The sequence below is a fragment of the Pipra filicauda genome, unplaced genomic scaffold (genome assembly GCF_003945595.2).
Source record: "Pipra filicauda isolate LSUMZ 115617 unplaced genomic scaffold, ASM394559v2 scaffold67_size6003252_pilon, whole genome shotgun sequence".
Classification (NCBI taxonomy): Eukaryota; Metazoa; Chordata; class Aves; order Passeriformes; family Pipridae; genus Pipra; species Pipra filicauda.
This window is the reverse complement of record NW_024104842.1, coordinates 4895538-4920074: the sequence shown is the minus strand read 5'-3', so window position 1 is coordinate 4920074 and position 24537 is coordinate 4895538. Positions and strand designations below refer to the sequence as shown.

Here is a 24537-nt window from a genome sequence, read left to right as displayed (position 1 = left end):
CGAACACGAATTGTCTTAATTTACATTTATCCTTCCATTTCACCTGTGAAAGGTATCAGTTTACAGACGAATATTGCTAACAACTATTCCCACCAACACCTCAGTGGTGCAATGAGAAAAAGGTCTAGTTAAACTACTAAAGGCAGACTAGCTTCCCTGACCTGATTGAACAAGCTTCAGTTTGTTCAACTAAATTCTCTTAATAGTAATGTATTTTACATCCCCCAATAGCTGCTACTATTCATACATAAAGTCAAAAAACTATATATAGACAACTATTTATATTAGATATTACATTATATATAGTATCCCATTTCTAGTCCTGACTTTTGTAAAGTGCTTAAGACAATACATAAACTAGCATTTTGAAAAAGAATGAAAAACACATTTATTTCCATTAATGAAAAGGCTGGAAGTGAAATACTGGGGTTGGAATCATTGGTTTGTTCTTCTGACACTTTTGTCTGCATGTGCTATTGGGATACTATATTCTGATGCATACTGGAAAAAGAGATATTTTCCTCTTCTGATAATGAAAATCTATCAGAAAGATATTTCAAAAGAAATAAACTCTTGAAAAGTAGTCTATTACAGAAAATGTATTTAATACCAAGAATAATTCAGTTAAAATAATCTCTGGCATTTGAAAATAAGATGCTTTCTACAGAAAATCTATATTCTGCTTTCATTTGAGATAGCAGCATCTCTAAATTCAATGAAGCTGTTTAAGTGTAAGTGAATAACTCTCAGTATGCATAAGTTGTGTTTGAATCTTCAGTTTAGGTAAAACCTCACTATGTGCAATGCCTTCTGGTTTTGCTAACATCTAATTTATTTTTTGCTTATCTTCCTCATCCAATAGAATAATAAGCTCAAAATCTGCTGTCGCTATAGGGCATGCTGGCAACATGTAACAGCCAAATGTCAATACCTAGAAATGATATTTCTGTGAAAAATTCAGAATAACATCTATGCATGAGGCTGGTTCTCCACTCTTCTTTTCTGGCAACATTGTTGGCTAGGGGCTAGTATTGCTGATACCCACATTGCCCAAATGGGTAACTCTTCTTGGAGATCAAATGACTTATATTTCTGGCTGATCCCTCATTCAGTAAACATCTGGTTTTACTGCATTCTTAGGGGTCTAAATCTTCTCTTCCTTTTCAATTTCAAATCATAGTAAAAATCCAAGTAATTCACACTGCAGGTAAAAGGGAAAAGACATTTCTCACAGATATCAATGCCTGAAGATAGACATTCAGGAAAGATTACAAAGAATGAGTTTCATTTTCCAGAAGAACATGAGATCTGATAATATTAGGGATTAGGGCAGGTTTTCAAAGTGGAGAGGTTTTATTGCCTGCAGTCTTCAGAGAAATGTTAGTAATTATGGTACATTAAACAGCAAATTAAAGTACCTTAAATGAGTATTGCTTGAGTTAGACAAATACTCAGAAGAAAAAAAATAGACTCAATTTGCCCATGCTGTTCTGTACCTTTTTGCTACCAACACTGCATTATCAGGAAACCAGGGGAAAGCAGAACAGAAGCAATATGTGATCACATAACTAAAGAGTATTATATCTAACAACAAAAAAAAAAGAAACCACACAAAATCACAAAGCTCTGTCCTAGCTGCTCCACAGAAGCTAATAATCATAAATATGACTCAGTAACACAGTTAATCTCAGTGTATAACACATACTATCGGAAGCTCTGCGTAACTGAAGAACAGGTAAAAACCATAAATAGTGCATTTCACAAGAATTCAACTCCTGCCATTCAGCCATCTGACCACAGAAAGTCAGATGAAAGATCTTCCAGTCTTTCTCAATGTTTTCAATATTTCTCTTCAAAGTACTGTGTTCGGCCCTTGTCTCCTTAGGTCTTCATACCATTTGATAATTCTCCATGACAACCTTCCCTCATTTAAGCCTAAATGAAGCTTCCCTTTCAGCCAGCACACAAAGCTTGATTTCCCTTCCCTCTTCTTGGGATCCTTAGCATGACTTTTAGCATTCTGGCACCCATACATCTTGTCCCCACTAATTCTGGATCAAGAAGGTTCCCTCGTTCCTTCTCAACAAGACATAGGTGGGTGTATCAATAACAGGCTCTCCCAGTAAGATGGCATTTCGGCGCCTAGATCTGACACTGCATGAGATTTTTGTTCAGCTTCAAGTTATCATGCATTTTAGTTATCAAAAAAAAAAAAAACCCACAAAAAATCACTTTCCCCCTGGATTTTCATTCTTTTACACGTCAGTTTTTTTAAATCCCTGAAGATCAGTGCACACGCTCTGTAATGTAGTTCTCAGGTGAGACGCATAATAAGAGGACACCAGGCAAAGGTATCTCTGAATTACTCCACCCAGCCAGACTTGGCCATTGACATTCTGCAACCAGCAATTACTGGGACGCCAAATCCATCAGTTCCCCTTCTTTCCCACCTTGTCATTTCTTCAGACATCCTTGCAAGAGCTTCTAGGCCAGAGCTGTGTGGTCCCATGGACCACCCTGTAGTAGGCTCTCATCAGTTCCTACACTGGCAGTGCTCTTCTTTTAACCATTTATACAGATGGAGTGAAGAACAGACACAAGGGTAGGACAAGAGTCTGGTGCACAACCTAGAACTTAGTATGACTTTAAAGTTTAAAAAAAAAAAAAAAAAGAAAAAACGTAACAGAAGACAGGAATCTCTGAGTGTGTGACCAAAAGCGCTACTAGAACTCCTGAAATAGGAATCTTCCAGGTATTCCTCCTCAATGGAGGAGGAATCACAGAATAGTGAAAGGATGTTATAGACATGTTCCAACCACTTTCCAGACACTTTCCACTAGACCAGGTTACTAAAAGCCCAAAAAGGTGTGTAGTTTTGATTCACTGCATTGATAGTTTCTTCTTTAGACTACAAGGACTTTGTGCTACACTTTCCAGAAAAACTGTTTACTGTTATACAAAGTATTTCTTTGCTTCAGTGGTTACATTAATTTATTCAGCACCATCATCATATGTGCCAATATCCATTGCATCAGCACACTTAAAATTATCATTATGCTCACTGACTTATAAAATATAAATTATCCAAAACTGTTATTTTATTATCAGGATAAGGGAAGGTTACCATTCTAGATACTTTTCAAATATAGAATATTCTTTTTTTTTTCCCCAAGACTTACATTAACTACACTATGTTCTGATGGACGTTAGTTTATTTTGGCAAGTTTCCCTTAAATTGATTGAGTTTAAGTTTCCATCACTTGTGATCTTTGCACTTCCTTAAGTGTCAGTAAGGCCAGCCAAATATAACCAGTGTAACAGAGTACAATGTATCTGGAGAGATTTTTAAGGTAAGGATATAAGACTGATTTCAAAACTAAACATCTCTATACTGAAAAGAATGAAAATGAACTATTTGAGAGATGGTACATCACCTTTATTTTATTGTCTAACTTTCTTGAAAGACAGTACTTCAAGGCTTATGTGTGATACAACAGGTAACTTATCTGATGTAATAAATTTAATACTTATTTAATATGCTTGTTTGGGTTTTTTAATCCTTTTTTTTTCTTCCAGAAATTTCTACAAAAAACACCATTTGGAACTTACATATCTCCCACTATTATTAGTACCTACTATATAATTTCAATAATCAGTCTTACACAGGAAAATGCATGGGAAAAGGCATAAATAGTAATGCTCAAAACAACTGAAAAGTCTTGTGACATATGCATATCCAAATTTTGAAAAGGAACACCATGTAGATCTCAAACATGGCCAACAATTTCAAGGTGTTAACTTGTTTCCTGTGAGAAACGCTCCACTAAATCCAATTTCGAACTGCTTGGATAGATGTTTTCCTTTGAGGGATTATTACTGTAATCCTGAAACAAGAAGATTCAGGACCTTTACAACAAATGATCTGAAAGAAGTCAAAAAACTGTCACCCTGCCAGCCAAGAGGGAGAATGGAGTGAGACGGCTCTTTGACATCCGCTCCCTGCTTCCCTTCAACCTATAAACAAGTGGCTATAGGTGGGGCATAAAAAAAGTGCAGCTCAGGGATAGGCTGTTGCTGTACCAGGTAATTCCAATTTTTGAATTATTCTTGTCGTGGAAACAGAGAACAGCTGCTTGATTGATAACAAATTAGAGAAAAAAACCAACACAACTACACCACAAACCAAAAGAAAAACATTCCCCATAGACCTTTACTAGACAAGCCACCACTTACAAACTGGAGTTTTGCAGTGTCGCAGATAGAGAAGGTCTACTGGATTTTATGAATTAGCCTAGGGGGTCCTCAAAAGTTTTTGTAGACCTTATACTATATCTTAATTAAGAAACTATCTCATATCTCAATCATGGTTGTATAAACATCCCTTAGCAACTACAGAAACAGTTTTTGTGGGAAAAAAGATGGTATTAAAAGCAAAGCAGAATACTTTTCTATTTTTTTCTCAATAAAATTAAGTAGCTAGAAAGGAGGAACACAGCCTGAACTAAACTATCGACCTCTCTCTGGACCACCAGAGTGTTCCACAAGGCAATCTGGGAACATCTGACCTGGTCCATCCTCCTAGCAATCAATGATTTGCCCCCTATAAAAATAATTTCTATGCTTAGTCCTTTTATTTTTAATTAATTTTGATGAAAGCTGATATCAGCCTTCTTTATACTTTAATGTCTGGAACTAATGCTAGAGCTTGCCCTCACAGTAAGACCTCCAGCTGAAAAATTAATTTCCCATTAAGCACTTTTTCTGCAGGGTGAACATTATGAAGTTATCTTATGAAGTTTATGGTGAATTATGAAAAAAAGATTCCTGGTTATTAATCATTTGTTCCCATTTCATTCAGGAAATAATAGAGAAACAGTAGTGAAAATAGATGTGAAGGGTACCTGAATTCCACAGAAGGTCTTGAATCCAATAGTTTTTTCTTCTTAATTCTCATCTAATATAGGGTAAGCTGTGGTCACATAATTTTAAAACTATTTGAGATGGTGACAGATGAAGAGATATAGCTATAGGTCTCTTCCTTTATTAAGAGTTTTTCTAAACTGCATTCTGTCAAGGACAAGATAAAACTGGAAAGCAGAAGCAAGATAGAAAACTCAGAGATTAAATCACCGGTTTTTTCAGGATAGGTAAGAAAATAAAGGTGATAAAACCTTTAAGATTTTCCTTTTCAGAGTCTCTCAAATCTTTAACTAGAACTACATCGTATCATTACCAATAACATCAAGAACTTCAAAAGGAAACTCACTACTAAACATTTTCTACTGGGTAGAAACCTACTTTATTCAATAGACACGAACAGAAAGATGAAGAGAAAGATATTATTTACCCCAAACTGACATGGTGCTCAAAGACTAGGAAATCTGTGTTGCATGGAACAACTCTCTCTGTGACTAGATCATCCTTTGTTTCAGTAAGCTAAACTTCATCAATACATGTAAAAAAAAAAGATCATATTTCTTGGGTTTTAACATGAGAATTATATTTGTATCTCAAAGTAACTTAGGAATTAATTGCATCTTAAAGTAACAAACAAATTAAGACAACGGTTTCTCCTATTAATGGGAAAAACAACAGGGCTTGAGAAAAGTCAGTGTTGTAGTTTTCCTTCTCTAAGCTATTTGAGTTACATTATTCCTGTGCTGTACAGTTGTCTACCACTAGCTTAAATTTGGGATTTAAAATTCATGGTAAAATATACCATTTCAGACAAACAGATTGATGAGAAATGAAGGCAGAAAATGCATTTTAAAAAATCAGTAGTTTTTTCTGTTTTCTTTATGTCCCTTTTTCCTAATTCCCTCTCAAGAAGCCTCAGAGCACGAAAAAGTTTCATGATAAAGGAGTGACATTTCCAAGGGCTATGATATTATAGCTGGCTATGCAGTTCTGGATCTTCATTATAAATATGTACTGCATCTTCAGCCAGATGAATCTAGTTGAAAGAAGAAACAAGATTTACACTAAAAAGTGAAAAACCCACAAACAACAAACCCCCTACCAAATACCGTAACAACAGCAAAATACCCTGGCAAACACTTTTAAGTGTGATTATTTTTACACGTTTTTTGAGGAAAATGTTGTAAGATAATTCCTATACCTACTTAAAATAACGTAATATATGCTTCTCCTTTAAAGGCAGCTCACAAGCTCAGTGCATGATCTCTACACCTGATCACTAGCCCTGAACTGGAAGAATAAAACCCACGCATACACCTGGAGGAAGATGCATTACAACAAAACAAATATGCTAATATCTCTTAATACAGTAAAACTCAGTTCCTAATAGGCTTTATTTGTAACGTATCCTGTCTGCATACGTCCTACAACAGTCCACACTAATAAAATTATAGGTTAGTTTTTCATAGAGTGCTTGCCTCATACAGGTAAGCGGTAGATGCAAAAAAAAGAAAGGGATAGAATTAAGTTTCATGGGTAATCTCAAAACTGAGAACTGGACATCAGAATTTATTTTTTCCCTAAAAAAAATAATAATATACTTTGGGGAAAAGAGCATTAAACATTTTTTTCCAGGCAGTAGTCTTCAGCTGTTTTTCCTGTTTAGTCTGGAAAATACATACAAAAAACAGCTGATATATTTTCCTTTGTCATAGTAGCAATAAGAAGGTTTAAAATAAGCATGATCATATATGGATTTGCAAGTAGCACTTGGACTGTAATAAAAGAGTGAGAACTTACTGTCTTGCTGATGTAATTTGTGCTGATGTTCATACACTGGAGTCCTTCACTATTGCAGCAACCTCCACATCTGTAGATGGATACACATGGGGGTTTAAAGAAGGTGTTTGTAGTTGCTCCAAACTCTTTTCCCACATCCACACACACTTCACGTGGCATGCACTGAGTTTTTCTCCATTCAGTATCAATACCTGCCAAGTTATAGGGAATGTCATGTGTTATAAAGTAACTGTTTAAAAACAATACTCTCCTGAAGTAAATTAGGATTCTTTTTAAACTTTGGAATCATAATATCCATTGCTAGAGTCACACCCCATAGTCAGTGAAATACACATCTCTCTGTGTTAACTTCTACCTGATTTTTCTTCTTCGTAGGAACATGACATATTGACACGCAGCAGAAGAAAAGTCACAGCAGAGCTAAGAGGGACCCTAACAGGGAGACCTTAAAACACAGAATCACAGAATGGCTTTTGTTGGAAAACACCTTTAAAGGTCACCTAGTAAAGCCCCCTTGTAATGAGCGGCAACATCTTCAACCAGATCAGGTTCCCCGGAGCCCTGTTCAAACTTGAATGACCTTGAATATTTCCAGGGATAGAGCATCTACCAACTCTCCAGACAACCTGTTCCAACGTTTCACTACCCTCATTGTAAAAAAAAGTCTTCCTTATATCTAGTCTGAATCTGCTTTCTTTTAGTTTAAAATTATTACCATTGCTCTATCACAAGAGGCCCTGCTACAAGACATCTCTCCCCATCTTTCTCATAGACCCCCTTTAGGTACTGGAAGGCTACTATAAGGCTGCTTCTCTCAGCCTATCACCATAGGAGAGCTGCTCCAGCCCTCTGAGCATCTTCACAGCCCTCCTCTGGACCTACTACAACAGGTCCACATCCTTCTTATGTTGGAGGCCCCCAAGCTGGACACAGTACTCCAGATGGGGTCTCACCAGAACAGAGTAGAGGGGCAGAATCACCTCCCTCGACCTGTTGGCCAGCAGCTCAAGCTGTACATGTCCTTTCTCGTTTACCTGGGGTAAGTCTTATCTTGGGTAAAGTCTAAAGAAGTATTGCACATCTCTTCAAAGTAATTTTAAACAGTCCCACACAGTACTTCACTTAAATACTCTACATTAGAAATGTTAAATTTTACACACTTAATGTGAAATTAATTTAAATACATGTTTAGTTTGTTAACTACAAGGGTAATATTGAAAGCAAAAGGTTATTATTTAGCAATTATATACAACATGTGATTTAATCTGAAGCATGATACTTGTGCCCAGATTATCCACACAAATTTAGGCAAAGATTTTACATCATGTTATACAGCCTTTTACCAAATACAATCTTATACTGAACAGTCCTGAGACTTGCAGCTGTGCAGGACCCTTTATTCTCTTTTGGCATTAGATTATGGTAGGCTGTTCACCAGAAATGGAAAATTTGCCTGATGTGTACTTTAAAGTCTCCATTAAGATATATGATATCCAATATCACATAAAAAAATACACCTTCTGCTATAAGTCCTACATTTCTCTGCCTAGAAGCACTTGTTTAAACTGTTAAGCTAATATATTTTTATCCAAGCAATCTGAAACACTAAAGGATATTGACATATTGGGTTGAAAGCCCTTTTTTTCTCATTTTAGCATAACATCATGACAGCTGCCCTCTTGTAACAGGGAAAAGTTACAAGTGGATTACTTGGCATCCTAAAGCCATAAGGCATAAGAGAAGAAAGCATTACTAAGCCATGATGTAATTGCAAAAAATGAGCAGAAACAGTTCAACAACTCCAACTATTAGCATCCCCTTTGCTTTCTGCAAAATTTTTACAGCCTCCACAAAGTAGGATTTCTTATACCTGAAGGCACTTTCTCTATCTATTGAGCTGAGAAAGCAACTTTCTCACAATGGATGTACCTAAAATATGTCTACAGAGCGATTTCTTTCATTATGTAATGCGGACTATCAAAGATTTTATATTATAGACAACACATCAAATCAGGCTGCTGAGGTTGGTTTACTGACAATGGTTAGCTTTTAAAGCGTTTTTGACACAGCTGAAAAGCCTTCAGAATTTAATTTATTTTGTGTTGGAACATGGTTTGTGTCCTGTACTTACTTTTCAGGATCTCTGCATTATAGTGTGCTGCGGCAAATTTCAGGGAATCATCTGATCTTGTGTCAAAGCTGGAGTGTTCCCTGTTGTGTTGCCAACCTCCTTTCCTCAACTGACATTTGAACATTTTCCAGTATTCTGGGTAAAGTACTGTCATGAGTTCATCCACACTGGACACAGACCGCAACTGCTCTTCCAGGTCTTTGCTTGCATGAGCCTGTCAAAGAACATGCAAGATTAATTACTTTCTCTATTACACAGGGTTTGCTGGAAACTAGCCTGAAAAGCAACTCATACATTGTAAAATAAAGTCATGCTCAAAGGGGTCCTCATTATATAAACTGCTTCTGTTAGTCTATGCCAATAGTACGATATTGACAAATACTGAAATGTTTCACTTCTGCCACTAATTCTTTATCACACTTGTAGTTGAAAACATCTTATGGGAAAGGAGCTATAGAATTAAGTCCACACAAATACAGTTTGTAGATTAAAAAAATAAAAATGCATTTTTATCCTGGAAAGATAAGTTTTCATGATAAAACTTTGAATGGTTAAACCCCAAAATATTTAAATTGTGTTAACGCTATTTAATATTACATACTCTTAAAGTAACACCAAATTTTTGCCCATTTTCCCTTAGTGCAGGAAAATCAAAACATGCAGAAATGCAAAACCAGTTATTAGGAAAAAAGAAGAAAATAATTCATGTTATTTTGTACCTTTTTAGGGAAAATCTTAGTAAGAAAATTGTATTACAAAGCACTAGTCCTTAAATCAGTAGGAGTTAAGGACTTTGGTACCTTTAAGAATCTAAACTGCACACTCCCTCAATGCTGAGTTTCAACTGAAACTCATCAGGCCTCTAAGCACTACATTCCTCAACTTGCTGTTTCAGGGGTAGCCTCAAATCCTGTAATCTTAGGTTCTTATTCATGGGCCTTTTTACATAAGCTCATTGCAATTGCAGTTTTCTAGATGACTGAGATTTACATTCCAATTTATCACTTATCTGGGAGATTCCTCTGTCCTTTTAGATGAAACAATATATTGCATCAAAGGACTGCTGTTATTCCCTGCCCACCTTTCTCATCCATGAATTTCTGACTTCCCAAACGGCAGGGCAGTAAGGAGAAAGTATTGAAGAACGTTTAGCCACCTTCTCAGTCTACGTGGCCCTTAGATGGCAGTATGAGACACAAAATATAGAGGTACACTTTGTACAAAGTGTATCAACTAGCTGCAGGCGCTGTACAGTTTACTACAAAACTGTTCTAATCAAAGAAACACCGGGTTGTAACAGTGTAAGATATGTCTAAGTGCAGAAACATAAAACTGTAGAAACTGAAATTTAAGATTCCTTATCCAACTTCACTATTAACAAAAAAGAAATTCTTTCCATTCAATGATTTTGAACATTATGTGAGTAAAATCGCTAGTTCTGAACTAGTTCACCTGAATCAAAACTGCTCCTTGTCTCACAAACAACTACAAGTGTACGAAACGGCACGTGTGGTTGCATCCACTCCCTTTTCTGGTGTCAAATACAGTAGAAACATCTCAGGTAAGGTAAATTTACAGAACTCATTTCTGTACAGTTATACACAGAACTGTGAAGGTTGTGAGGCACCAGAACAGGTGGGTCAGAGAAGCTGTGGATGCCCCACCCCTGCGTGTTCAAGGCCAGGCTGGATGGAGCTCTGAGCAATCTGGTCTAGTGCAAAGATGTACCTGCCCATGGCAGGGGGGCTGGACCCAGGTGATCTTTAAGGTCCCCTCCAACCCAGGGCATTCTATGATTCTAATTCCTATTTCAAAGTAATTTTATATGACCAAGTGTTACGAAGTTAGAAAAAATGTTTTCACTAAAGCCTCACTAACCACAGTGTCATTGCAGACTATGTCATGGGAGGTTTCAACAACCAATTTGTCATCTCAGCAAACTGATCATGCAGGTCTTGCCTCCATTGGGTCATCCCTGACCCAAGCCATGCATCAAGCAGTATCTGGGATCTTTGTCTTCAAATTTGATGGTAACATAGAGCATCTCACTTCCCAACACCCCTTCAGTCCTTGTAGGATGTCATGCAGGGTCTCAATTAGTGGGTCACACACAAAAATCTAAGCTTAACAAATAACTAATTTGGCTACTGTCTGCTTGTTCTGAGAGGTGAAAATTGCAGGACTTGAGTAGCCTCACTCCTGCCTGAGGGTGCTGCAGCACATGTCCCTTGACGGAAGCAGGTACCTGCACCAGCACAGTAAATGCCAGTGTGGCAAATGCATGTCTGCCATGTGATGGGAATATGCATGGCACAGGAGGTCACAGCATGTATATCCTGTCACAAGGCTGGATGCCAGTCTATTTTGTAAAAGGCACAGGAATAAAACCTGTGTTTAGACATCTAGTAGGCGATCCTAGGAAGCCCCAGCAGATCATGGGGGTAACATGGAAGGAGAATCGAAACGAAGGTTCACCACCTCTGATGAATCCTTTAAAAGCCTGTGTAGCCCACTGTAGACAAAATGCTGGCTACTGCTGTTTCAGATATTCAAGGTACAGGCCTAGAACATCAGGAAAATAAGTACCGAAACTCAATATTACTTAGCTGATAAGAAGCCAGGGCATAGAGCAGGAAAGACAGAGTATTTGTTAGAAATAATGCATGCTGATGAATTCCTCTTGGGTCAGGAAATCAAGTCATGTCTTTTCAGCTGGACACAAAATTTGTTATACTTGTATAAAATATGTACGAATAAAAGTCAAAACATGAAGAAACTAGTTGCTTTAACTAAATATTGTATTGAATTTAATAAAGTATTGTTTTATTCTGGATATTCCACAGGTTATAGTGCTATGTGCCTACAACCTGAGATGGGGCAACCCTGGTTGTGTTTATAGACTGGGGAACAAAAGGCTGGAAAGTAGTGCTACAAGAAGGGACCTGGGGCAAGTTGAATATGACTCAGCAGTGCCCTGGCAGCCAGGAGGGCCAACTGTGTCCTGGGGGGCATCAGGCATCACCAGCTGGGCTAAGGAGAGGATTTTCCTGCTCTGCTCTGCACTGGTGTGGCCTCACCTTGAATATTGTGTGCAGTTTTGGGCACTGCAATATAAGTAAGATATTAAGCCATTAGAGAGTGTCCAAAGGAGGGCAATGAAGACGGTGAAGGGCCTTGAGGGGAAGCCGTATGAGGAGTGGCTTGGTCACTTGGTCTGTTCGGCCTGGAGAAGAGGAGACTGAGGGGAGACCTCATTATGGTCTTCAACATCCTCATGACGGGAAGCAGAGGGGCAGGCACTGATCCATTCATTCTCGTGACCAGTGACAGGACTCGAGGCAATGGCCTGAAGCTGAGTCAGGGAAAGTTTAGGATAGATATCAGGAAAAGGTTCTTCACCCCAGAGGGTGGTTGGGCACTGGAACCAGTTCCCCAGGGAAGTGGTCACAGCACCAAGCCTAATACAGTTCAAGAAGCATTTGGACAATGCTCTCATGGTGTGACGCTTCAGGCTGTCAGGAGTTGGACTTGATGATCCTGATGGTTCCCTTCCAACTCAGTGTATTCTATGATTCTATGAAGTATTCACAATATGAAGAAAAGCAATTTTTGAAGCAGATATAAAATTAATTAAAAAAAATCATCATTATTGCATCTGAATTATTTTGTTCTTAGTTTAATAAAGCTATTTGCTTTTTAAGATGGCTTCAATTCAAATTTACACTGTGGAAAACCAACTTAATCACTAGTGGACTTCTGTTATGTCCCCTCTTCCAACTCAGGAAGAAAGGGAGAAGGAAATCCATATATCTATACTTAATACAATACAGCCGGTGCTCAGAATTAGGGAAAGAAAAAAATAGAAAAAATATGTTGATTTTTCAATATGCTTACAGTGTTACCTTGACACGCAAATCACAGATCTCTTCCTACATGTATATGTATATGTATTTTTTATTCCAGTAAATTACTCTCATTTGTGACAAACTGTTTAAAGGAACAGTTTTTTAAGAAGCTTATGGACTGATTTAATTTTAGAACAGCCAAACTTTTGTGTTGACATAAACACCAAACGAAATCTAAAGTTCTGGATGATTAGAAGAGTGTGACCTGCATATAGTACAAGCACTAGATCATTAAGGATTGTTAGAAAGAGTTTCTAAATTTCTAAGAGAGGAATGAATCTGCTTCTGTAAATGTAGTAGTTGTTTGACAACATTTTTGATTTTGTGCAAATTTTGGTTAATTTTATAAAGACATACTGTCTTGTTCCATATCTTTTATTCTTTGCTCTTTCTTAATTATGCATTGGCTTGTAGTGTAGGACAGTGGATTTCCATTGCAAAACAATTTTGAGACTTCAACACCTATTGGAATATACGACAAGACACAAAGAAAGTAACATCCACAAAAATGTACTACAGATCAGAGGAGCTCCAATTTTTCATTCATTTTATGCAAGCCCAGATTAGTTAAGTTTAGAAAGAAATATAGTTTGTAGCTGCAACTACTGTCACCAAGGTACTTATTCCCAAATGTTAAGTTCAAAGGGAAAAATAAGATAATATAAAATTAATGAAAGTTGTGATAAGAGAAATTATACAACTTTTAGGACAAAAGAAAGCTTTTTGATAAATGTAAACAGTCTGTTGATTTTTATATAATCAGTTACAGTGCACTCCTGATGAAATCCTGGACCAACTGCTTAACATTTTACTGGGATCTATGTTTGACATCAAGCAGGAAGCAGGAAACAGTACCAACAGTGACTGCACAAGTTTTCTCTATCCTATGTTTTCTATTTTCTTTGCTCTTTCAAGTCAGTTAAGGGACTGGGTTCTGGGACCTTTTATTTTATTTTTTTTTTGTTTTAACCACTAACCCTCCCTTAATAAGTGTTTATCTCAGTCCTTTGGTTGGCCATTTTACTGTTTTTGTCACTTTTAGCTGTTATCAACATTGTCCTATATGATCACCTAAAAATGTTAGAAGGTAAATTCTAAAGAAAGACACTGACTAAACCTTTAACTAGCCAAACTCTACAAGATGATAGATGATAATAATACCTTAAAGAATAAATGGAGAATACAATAAAGACGTGTTTACTTCATTTCACTTATTTCACATTATTTCTCAAGGAACAGTGGAAATGACAAATACACCTATAAATAAAGCAGTAAAGCCTGATGAAAAGCACTCTCTTGCTATTATTTATTTAATTTCAGAGCATTTTGTTCTATCAAAGTATGTTTTTCACAGTGTGGCTTTCCATTACATGGTATGTCCAGTTTTTCACAAAATTATAGCTTGCGAGGGAAGGGGCAGGATACCAAACAGGCTCTATATCCATTAACAAAGTCAAAACGATAATAGATTTTCCATGCATTACATTATTTATGTTACACATGTCCCCAGTGTCTGCCTCTATTATTAATAACAAAGGTCAGAACACTTAATATTTGGCAGCATGCTTGACACATAATTGATGGTGCAATGTGCTATAGCACAACTTTATGTATCTGCTCTGACTACAGTTGTCAGCTCATTTCATTTTCAAGGATTTTGTTGACAATTCTTAATAGGAAAATGCTGTCTATAAACCCCTCCACTTTAATATGCTTATATTCTGTATTTATTGACTGACTAAAATGCATTACAATCAAGTAGTTAAATCTGAATGTTGAAATGGTGTTTAACCAAATGGAAATATTGCAAGAGAAAAGCATGGATAAACATTTCACTTGCATAATAATTTATTGCAATTTTCATGTATTTCAGTGCTATTTTTTTTGGAAGTTGATACCAGTAAAAAACAAACAAACAAACAAACAAAAAACCCCTAATTAAATATCATAGCCATAGTTAAGAATTATGTTCCACTTTTATGTCCACTTCTCTAATCATGCTAGAAAAGCCCTGATTTTGATCTCCCATGCACCCATTTGTCACCTGTAAAATTGGATGACTGCCTGTAGTTGCAACATTCAAGTTACCATTCATTACAGTAACAAAACAGTGCCTTACGGAAGCGAAACAGTAACAGTGAGCATAATTTTTTTTCACATCACTTCAAGTAAGAAGACCACTGCAGTTAATATGAACCAAATCAAAATATCATAAGAACACCAGAGAGATTAGAAAAAGTCTCTGCTTCAAAGAGCTTACTTTGTAAGGCTTTGCCTATCAGAAAAACATAAAAAGTAAAAATGAAAGTATAAAATAAATAAACCAGTCTGAACTATATTATGCTTTAAGTGACTTCTATTCACTCTGGCATTTTAAATACTAAGAATAACATCAGTCAAAGAAAACAAATAAATGTGGGGGCGAGAGAAAGAATGTACAAAGTAGACAGGCAAGGAAAAATAAATGAGTTTGAGGAGAAATTTGAAAGAGAATTTGTTAAAAAGGAAGAAAAATACACTAGCTATAAGGATAAGCTTAATACTGCAAAAGTTTCACTTCCTGATTATATATCACACTTTTTTTCTCTTGTCTGGACTATTTTTTGAGAGAAAGATGCACAAACTCATACAAAATCATCCCTAGCTTATACTGTTTAATATTGCTCCTCCTGTTTATAAGTACAAGTATTTAAGCTAAGGTAGGCAGTGTAAAATTTCCATGTTAAGGAAAATCCAAATTTATGCAAGTCAGCATTTACTGGATATTTTATTTAGATATGCTTAGAAAATGCTGGAAAACATATCTAAGTTTATAGATTTGCACAAAGGTACTTATGTTAAGTCCTTTAGTCAAACATTTAGCTGCTGCTGAGGTTCCGAAACATGCTGATACTTATTCCTCAAGTACCTGCATTCCTCAATGGTTCTCAACCTTCCCTAAAAAAATGCCAGTACTTTCATACTTTCAATGGCAATTGCTTATGAAAATACCCTTTTCTATTTGAATTTGAATTCCCTGTGAAGCAGACAGAGATTAAAAAAAAACCAAAATTAATTCCAGTTCCTTTCTAGAGCAACTGTGTGCTCTGCTGCCTAATTTCTTTAGAAACTCAGTCAGTCAGTTCTCACAAGGTTTTACAAACTTGGCCAATTAATACCATTCTTGACTATGACTGAAAGCAGTTTTGAGAAAGTAGGTTCGTGGTGCCTTAGCTAGATCCTTTTTTGAAGCAATTTCACAACTAGATTATTGTAACAGGAAAGATTCTGTTCTCATGCACTTCAACCTGGTCTTTGAAATGTACTTCCAGAGCAGTAGTCTTCAGCTTATGTTCCTAAATCTCTACAGACTATTTCTAAGAGCATAGCAAGTTGTAAATGCAAAATAAAATACAGACCATAAACCCCATTATCAATAGACTTGTTTCACTATTCAGAAGCTTCCATTACATAAGTCCACAAATTAAAGGTCAAAGGCTGCACAGCAGTCATGGAAATTTGTGGGATAACCATTTGTTGTCTAAGTGCAGCTGCATCTAGATTGTTCAATTGATTCAAGGGCTCATACTGAAGCTTCCAGTTAGCATTACAGATAGATTTGGAATCAATAAGGATTTGGATTATTGCTGCTGAAAGGCTTACATCTGATTAAATCTTGGAGACATTAGGCAGTGCAATCTGTACCAGATGAGATTTGGTATTATTTTCTCAGTCACCAGCAACTCCAGCAATCATTGTTGACAAATATGTGGAACACCATGCATGACCAGAAAAAAGGGGAAACCATTTGTAAGTAAAAACCATTTGTAAATTGAAAATAAAGAACAACACTGTGATGATTTCTGGGTTATCAAGGTGACTAACAGACACAACACTCCGCCAGAAAGAGAACAGTATGAAAATGTCAGTGCCCTCTACAATGCAACCACTGCAACCAGCAAGGTTCTGGTGCTGATTGCGTGCACTCTGATTATGAGACAACTGGGTTTATGCCACATGGCAGTTCTGTAGAATCTGACACTCTATAAGAACAATATGTTCATTTTGAATGCTTTTGAGCAACTTTTAACTAACACTGAGGAAAGTGAACCACACCATTCTAAAAAGAAAATTGCACTCCTACTAAAAATCCTTGTTATAAAATCTTATGTTCCCAGAAGAAGATAGAATGCCAATTAAGCAATTTTTAATGGTTTGACTACTGGGGTTTTTTTTCCAAAATACCCTGCAACCTTTTGGGGTTTTTTGTTTTCTTTTTAACAGTCGGATGTATCCCATCAAAATCAGTAAACAAGAATAAAACTACCAGGCCTCTATAAAAAGGTTGCTTATTCTCAGTTCTCAGTGTTTGCTGAACTTTCACTGGCTTTACCATTACTTTCATTTACAACTGCCATTAACTTTGTAAAAAAAAAACAAAAACAACAAACAAACAAATATAGAGACATTTTGGAAGAAAGCTATTAACATGGTAGCACTGCAATGACCTGTCATCACTTCAGCAAGTGTAACACAGGCAGGGAGAATTAGAAAACTTCTCAGTATCAAGTAGAGACTTACTAAGTGGAGAGGTAAGGGGCAACCTCTTCATGTTAACTTATATGCCAGCCCGTTCTGAGATACTGCTTGAGCGCAGTACCTGTGCTACATGAATATATCCTAGACCCTAATTAGGCAGTGAGAAGTAGGAGTTAGGGCCACGTATCAACTGAGTGCTTCAAAAAGGCAGTAGGTAGAGTTTTTATGTCATGTTTTTTATTCTATGGGTCACTTGTACACACAAAAAGGTTCCACTAAGAGCAAGAATAATAAATTGCGCATTCTTCACAACATTTTTGAGTTATGCTGAACACACAGACTACAGCATATGCTGTGTTCTCACTGTGATGAGAGTATTTAGTTTTCAATTCAATGCTCATTTATTCATGGTTTTTTTTTAATGTGGCCATTTATAGGACAGCAAGATTACATGAACACATCATAGCTTACCACTGTTGTATAATTTCTCTTGTTACTAAGTAACTTGCCTTTTCACCAAGTTTTTAAAACCATTTTTTGAAGCCCTGAGCAAATATAATTAATCTATAGTCTAAATATTTAGCAACAGGTCACAGAAATTTCTTGAATTAATTACACTTTTAAAATGGTTCTTAAAACAAATAATTTCAGAGGCCATGAAACTAGATCAATTGAATTTCAAAGAAAAAGTTGAACTTTATTCCAAAACAAATGTTTTAATCTAAAAGGACATGATTTCCGTTTTGTTAAACAAGTCTTGCAGAGTTTACAGATCTGTACAGAAATATTAATTACAAGACCACCTACCTTGTCACATTGACTATTTCAACAAATATTCCAGCCATAAACATAACACACTACTTACTCAAAAAAACCTAAAGACTAAAGAGCAAGTTATAACACAGCAATTCCAGTTGCAAAATCTTAGTTTTAAATTATTACAATCAAGTTTTGCATATACAAAAGAGGAAACACATAAAGGTTCGTAGAAACCTGTGCATTTTATAAAATTTTAGGCGTTCTAAGTGCATGCCATTAAAATTACACTATTATCTGATCATGTTATTTAGCAACATGTTTTTTCAGTTCATTTTACACAAGTCTATTTGATAACTCAAAGGAACACAGCAGACTAACATATCACACAGCTTTTCGTAACCAAGGTATTAAATAGTGAGATTTCATTACTAAACAAAATACCAGCTTTTATTTTTGTTGTCAAAGTATTAGTCAAATATTTTATGTAAAGGTTCTTTCCTAATCTAGGCAAAAGAAAGAGATCATCTGAATTTCATTATCCTGAGGCAGGTATACCATGCACAGGACCTGCTACCCACAACCCACTTGTGCCTACCCCGATAATCTGCATTTGAAATGTGCTCCATTCTAAATTCTATGTGGAAGACCCTTTGGATCACAATTTGACACCTGTTACGGAGAAGTTACACTGAGACAAAACTATTTGTTTAAATACTGAGCCTGTAATACTTTTTTTTTCTTTTTGCTTTCCCTGATTGGCTAACTTCATTGCAAACCACAGTATAAAAGATCGGTAGTTCCGTGGAGCTGTCACATCCCTTCTGAACTATGCGGAGGAAAAAATAAAAAACAATAAGGGTCTTTGATCACAAAAAGAGAAGTAATGCTTGTGTATCACTGAAGGAGAAAGCTTATTGTACCATGTAAAAACTGACAGGTATTAAGAGATTTGCCAGCAAGGCATGAGAGATAGGGAAAGGCAAATGAATCCTTGAGAATGGCAAATCCAAGAACTAAATTGAGACTTGGTGACAATTCCCTTTCATGCAACCAAATCAGGAGAAATATATGCTCCCCATTATTTTTGGCTTAAATTATTCTGAATAGCATATTGTACAGCAATGTTACTTAAAAAGGATCAGAGGACATCAGCAGTATTAAACTAGATCCTAATTTACACTGACAGGACATAGAGTAATCCAGTGCTGAACAGAGTACACCATCAGAAGACTTTTTAAATGAGGTTTGACCGCAGAATTAAGTTTTTTCAAGAAATACGCCCTGAGGTATCAACTTCTATTGGATGGCAAGAATACATATAACCTCTGACTGAAGATAAAATATTGCATTTTGAATCCATGACAGTTGCCATTAGCTGAAACTTTTCCTATACCCTCTTGCTGAGCTGCCTGCATTCTTATCCAGGCCAAGAAACTAATGAAAAATAAAACGGATTTATAGGGATTACATATATTAAAAGGAGGCATACAGAGAGCAGAAAAAGGGGGAAAGAGGCTCTAGTTATTCAAAGTCTGTAGAAAGATGTAACAAAGATGTTTAAAATTAAGCTAAGTATGGGCATAAACCTGTATTTACTCATATTAAGCTTCTTTTCTGTTCTTAGAAGTAAACAATTTTTTAAAGAAGTAAATGGTTTTGTATCACTACATTTTGTATTCACTTTTGTATTCAAAGTCTTGAACAGAAGAACTTTAAAATAACAAACCCAGGTATCGGTTTTGTGACATGAAAATAGGAATGAGAGAAGAAAGAGATAAGGGAGTAAAAGTGAGTTAGTATCATGACAATGCAACCTAACACCCAGTCTCCAGCTCAGAGTGGCCTGAGATTTTATTCTTCAGAAGTAAAGGTACACATCTTGATATTACATATTCTAACATAAAAAGTAGAAAAAAAAATTAAAAAGCTCTAGACTTTTTGAATAAAGTATCCATCAGTTTCTTCAAAAACAAAGGTTCTAGAGATTTTTTGAGATTTTAAAAGAAGTGTCAAAGTAGGAGAACTTGATGCAGAAAGAAATTTCAAATTCTCCAGCATTACCAGTGACTCTTCAGGAAGTGCTTTTTCAAGCATATGAAACCACTTCCCAAAGTTGATCTGGAGAGATTATTTATAATGGTTTTCATATAAAACCATGATGGAGTTACGTGCACACACAATTAGTGCAGTGGAAGGATTCCTTTGACTTTTGTTCCCAGTAGCTTATTGTAAGCACCACAAAGCACACACATGTCTTTAGAGGACTGCAGTCCTGAACATTGGAATTTTGGACACACACTTATTAGCACCAAGAGACCATTGTAGTCACTGAGGTCACCATTTACAGGACCAGACCATGAAACAGCTTCTGTTTGTTCTTGTATATTTCTAACATTTCTTTTACTGAGAAATGCAATTTCCTCAATGCTTTAACAGCAGCTCTTTTCAAACAAAGTAGATTCAGACACAAGAAACACATGTCCCATTAGAGTAACTGCCAGTGAGAATGACATTTCTGGTATGCTGAATTAAATTTTGTTCCAAAGGAAAGTGTTTTGTTTATTTTCAATTTTATTTGAACTAGGATTGCAAAAGAAGGAAAAAAGTAAATGGATGAATTTAAAGAACATTTTGTTTCATATTGAAATAGTTTTAAAACAATTTGGAGAGCAATTATTAATGTAGCTTTATAAACATGTGTGGCAGATGATGCTATATATTTTGATTAATTTAGCTGAGGTTATTTCTGACACCCCACAAAATAATCTCCCATACTCTCATATATTTCTGAAAAGTCAAATAGCTGCCACCCACAATTACCAGGGACAAAACTTGAGCAGTATCAATTAAATTCCTGTTTTCACTGAGAGAGAAAGAAAGGAACAAAGTATGCAGAATTTTGTTGTTCCAAAAGATTCAGATTACAGAAGTGTTGCTTTAATACGTCTCTCTGCAATTATTCACATTTGTTATTTGGATCCATTAGAACTTCAACAATGGTATAAGTGTATTTCTTTTTTGAGATGTCATTAAAATTAACTGTGCCTTTAAACAAATGTGCCCAGATGCTATGGGTACAGCTAATCACAGGCACAAAGGCCCAGTCAAGGTCAGGCTGCGAGTTTGTCTCTAATTGCCCAGTTATACATTCCTTTTTCACCCAAATCTTCTACCGACTTCAATGGGATTTTTGTTTAGTGAGGATTACAGGATTTCACCTCCTAGTTTAAGTACTGCATCTATACATCACTATGTGTAGTATGTTTTAGTCCCTACAGTCGCAGTATCTGTAGTTTTACTAGCCCCAAATATCATGTTGAGCTTTTTAAGACTTTCACTGTCCCAAAGCCTTAAAACTCAGTTTCCTTTTGCTCTACTTTATTTTCTTTTGTTCTTCTATAGTCAACGCTATTGGACTTTGAAAAACAGTTACCTGGCAGCCCGTGTTTGTCTCACTGCTGCTACATTTTTCATTTCAAATGTGCTAATTTGCTTTCAAAACCTATACCGAACTACTGTATTAGCCATTCTGCTAAAACACTAAGACAGTATTTTTTTCTACCCCAAAGTCTTTCTCTTAAATTCTTGGTTTCATTTCAGGTTCTTATTAAAACAATCTGGTGATTTTTACATGATCTTACCAATGCCCATAATAGCTTTTGTTGACTTCTCTAAATATTTTTGCCTGCCACAGCATGTTTGTACGATTAATTCTCTATTCCATTTTTTTTACATGTTTACCTCAGGTCGCCTGCAGTCCTCCTTAGTTTACCACACAACATATGTTCATGAAACATTTTTTTAATCATTATGCAAACACTACAATCTAGACAAAGTGCATGCCATCATTTTTTATCAGACAAGCTGTACAAAGACAAGGGTGTTGTTACGTTGTCAGTTCAGGCCTGTTGGTCTTTTCCTCATCCAAACTGAACTCAAGAGGAAACCCAGACACAGCTGACAAGACAGTTCACTCAGAGGCCTGTTTCTAACAAGCACAAACACAAAATACCATGAGTTTGAGTTTGTCTCCAGCATATCCCAGCTGCTCTAGCACCAACAAAGTCCTTTGTCACCTCCCAGAGCATGCAACTGGCACCTGCAGCACTACATTCTGCAAACACCTTTCCAGGCAGCTGAAACACACTTTGACAACTTAAAAAACAAAATATACTCAAAAACCAACAAAAACAAATCCCTCTGAACTGATGGACCCTCCAAAATGACAAAACCAGTAATTATGCCTCAGAGACCCAGGCCAGTGGTCTTTAGCTTATGCTGGTCTTTGGGCAACGTCAAATGTTTCCACTGGCCTCAGTTCTAAATATTCATTTCCAACTTGTGAGCAACACATTAACTGTCAGACATAGACTGAGAAGCTGTGAGTTCACTATCTGATTTTTGTCTTAAGAGAGGCCAATACTCTACTGTGCTTTTTAGTAGCAAAGCCTCTTTCCTGTATAAGTATGAATTACAGCATTTTAAAAGAGTAGGAAAAATACCATATTTCCTTATCTATGTTTTTGTGGTGAAACATATAACTATAGTTGTTTTCTATTCTCTGCAGTACAGGCATTTCAGTATAATTTTCTTGTTCTTTGAACAAAATTTCTTAAGCAGTATTGCTTACATGAGGAACACAAGCATTAGCTAAAGAGACACACTGAGTAAACTATATTCATTTAGTCAAAAAGTCTCTAGCGAGTTGCAAGCAGCAGCAAACATATAATCATTGCTCAAGTTTTGCAGTTTCTCTGATATCATTATGTGACTGATCAGAATACTATTTAATGGGGTCCACTTTCAAGGTTACATTATGTTCTAATGGCAAACAGTCACTGCCAGAAGACATACACTCTGGTATTTTTCACGCTTGAAAAGCACATGCTAGTCAGGAGATTTTATCAGCTATTTACTTAAAATGCAAAAAAGCTCTTAACTCCTACTGATTAAAAAGGGGTGCAAACTTGGTGCTGAGTTTAGGACACTGCTACAAGGCTACACTCAACAGGCACTGGACCACATGCAGAAACAGTAGTTAACTTTTGGGGCTCAAGCACCAGCCTGACCATAGTAGTACTCTTTTAACCCTTGGCATATACAGTAGTAGTAGAGAGCACAGCTAATTGCTAGATGATGTATGTATAGATCAGTACATGCTTGTGGGCTTTGCATGAGAACATCTTAGTCTCCCTTGGTATCATGGTATTCGGTCCCATCAAATAAGGCTGGATAACAAGAACTGGCAGTCTGATTCAGTTGAAAGGCTAGACTGCTGTAATTTAAAAGAAAGATGTGTTATCTCAGTATTCTCTCTGTAAGCAACATTAAGCACACATATGGAGGGTATGAACTAGAACTGGACAATCCAATTTTTAGAAAGTAACTAGTCCTGCTAAGCAAGTGTACATTTTCAAATGGAACTTAAAACCATGTCTTTTCTGTGAACTGAAATTCTTGTGTGCCTTATTTTGACCTTCTTTCAGTACGGTCTGCACTAAGCCATAATAGTTTGTAGCCTGCAGAAAGAACAGAAAATACTTTCCCTTTAAAGCGTCCAGATATATGTCCTGGGTTACACAAAAATTCTAGTATCCACCTTCTTTTCTCTTTTCTCCAAATTCAGCTTTTTTGTGTTTTGCCTTCTTCAAAGAGACTGAACTGCTTGTGATTAATGACTCAAACACTCAACCACCTTGGGCTTCCACCACCACTGTGACATATCCAGACTGTGACCACCACTTTGACCAACAAACATCAAAATTGCAACAACCAAGTCTCGACGCTGGATCCAATGGGTGTCTTGCGGGTTCCTTCCACTCACCTGGAGGGTCTGCAGCCCTGCTCCGACTGCCTGTACCAGCACCGCCGCCTCACTACAGAGGGGCAGGAGAGCCACAGGGAAGGGCAGCCGTCTTGTCTCTGTCCAGTGGCCACATGTGGTTTTTTTCTGGGTGGGGGAGATGGGCCATCATCTCTATTTGGTCTGGTGGGCAAGGAAGTTTCTCTTCATCGGTTGGTTTAACCCAGTTTTATCAGTATTGTTTTTAGCACTGTTCTTGGTAAAGAGTTATTTTTTCACTTAAATCCAAGAGTATTTGGTCTCTCTCTATATTGGAAAAAGCAGGGTTATTGAATCTGACGGAGTAGACTTCTATCTGAGGTCTCTGCCTCTCCAAACTGTCTCAAACTGAGACAATATATCCTTTTCATTCTCAACCTTTTTCAAATTTTTAACAAATACTTGTCATTTAAGGATGGATCCCTGCTCTCTGTAACCATATGTTTTGGCTTCCTAAGCTCGATTTGAACATTCCCTCAGAGCATTCCCTCCATGAGTTGCCTAAAACTCTTCACCACCGTCTTCAAGACCAAATGACATGTGCATTAAAGTCTCTCAGCTCTGACTGTCTATACAACAATGCTATTTACGCCTACCAATTCTACCCGCAGACAGACTCCAGTGCTGCCAAACTCAGCATCCTTCTTAGGGCTAAACACACTTGC

The 24537-nt window shown here is 36.6% G+C and overlaps 1 protein-coding gene across 1 annotated transcript in view; it reads right to left on the bottom strand.

The window, feature by feature from the left end:
• VEGFC (vascular endothelial growth factor C) overlaps positions 1-24537 on the bottom strand; it is a 77769-nt gene that overhangs the window by 12404 nt on the left and 40828 nt on the right. The window contains exons 2-3 of the mRNA XM_027741601.2: positions 8849-9062; positions 6718-6908 (exon numbers count right to left, since the gene is read on the bottom strand). Of these exons, the coding sequence (XP_027597402.1) occupies positions 6718-6908; positions 8849-9062 (405 nt within the window). The remainder of the gene's footprint in view (positions 1-6717; positions 6909-8848; positions 9063-24537) is intronic.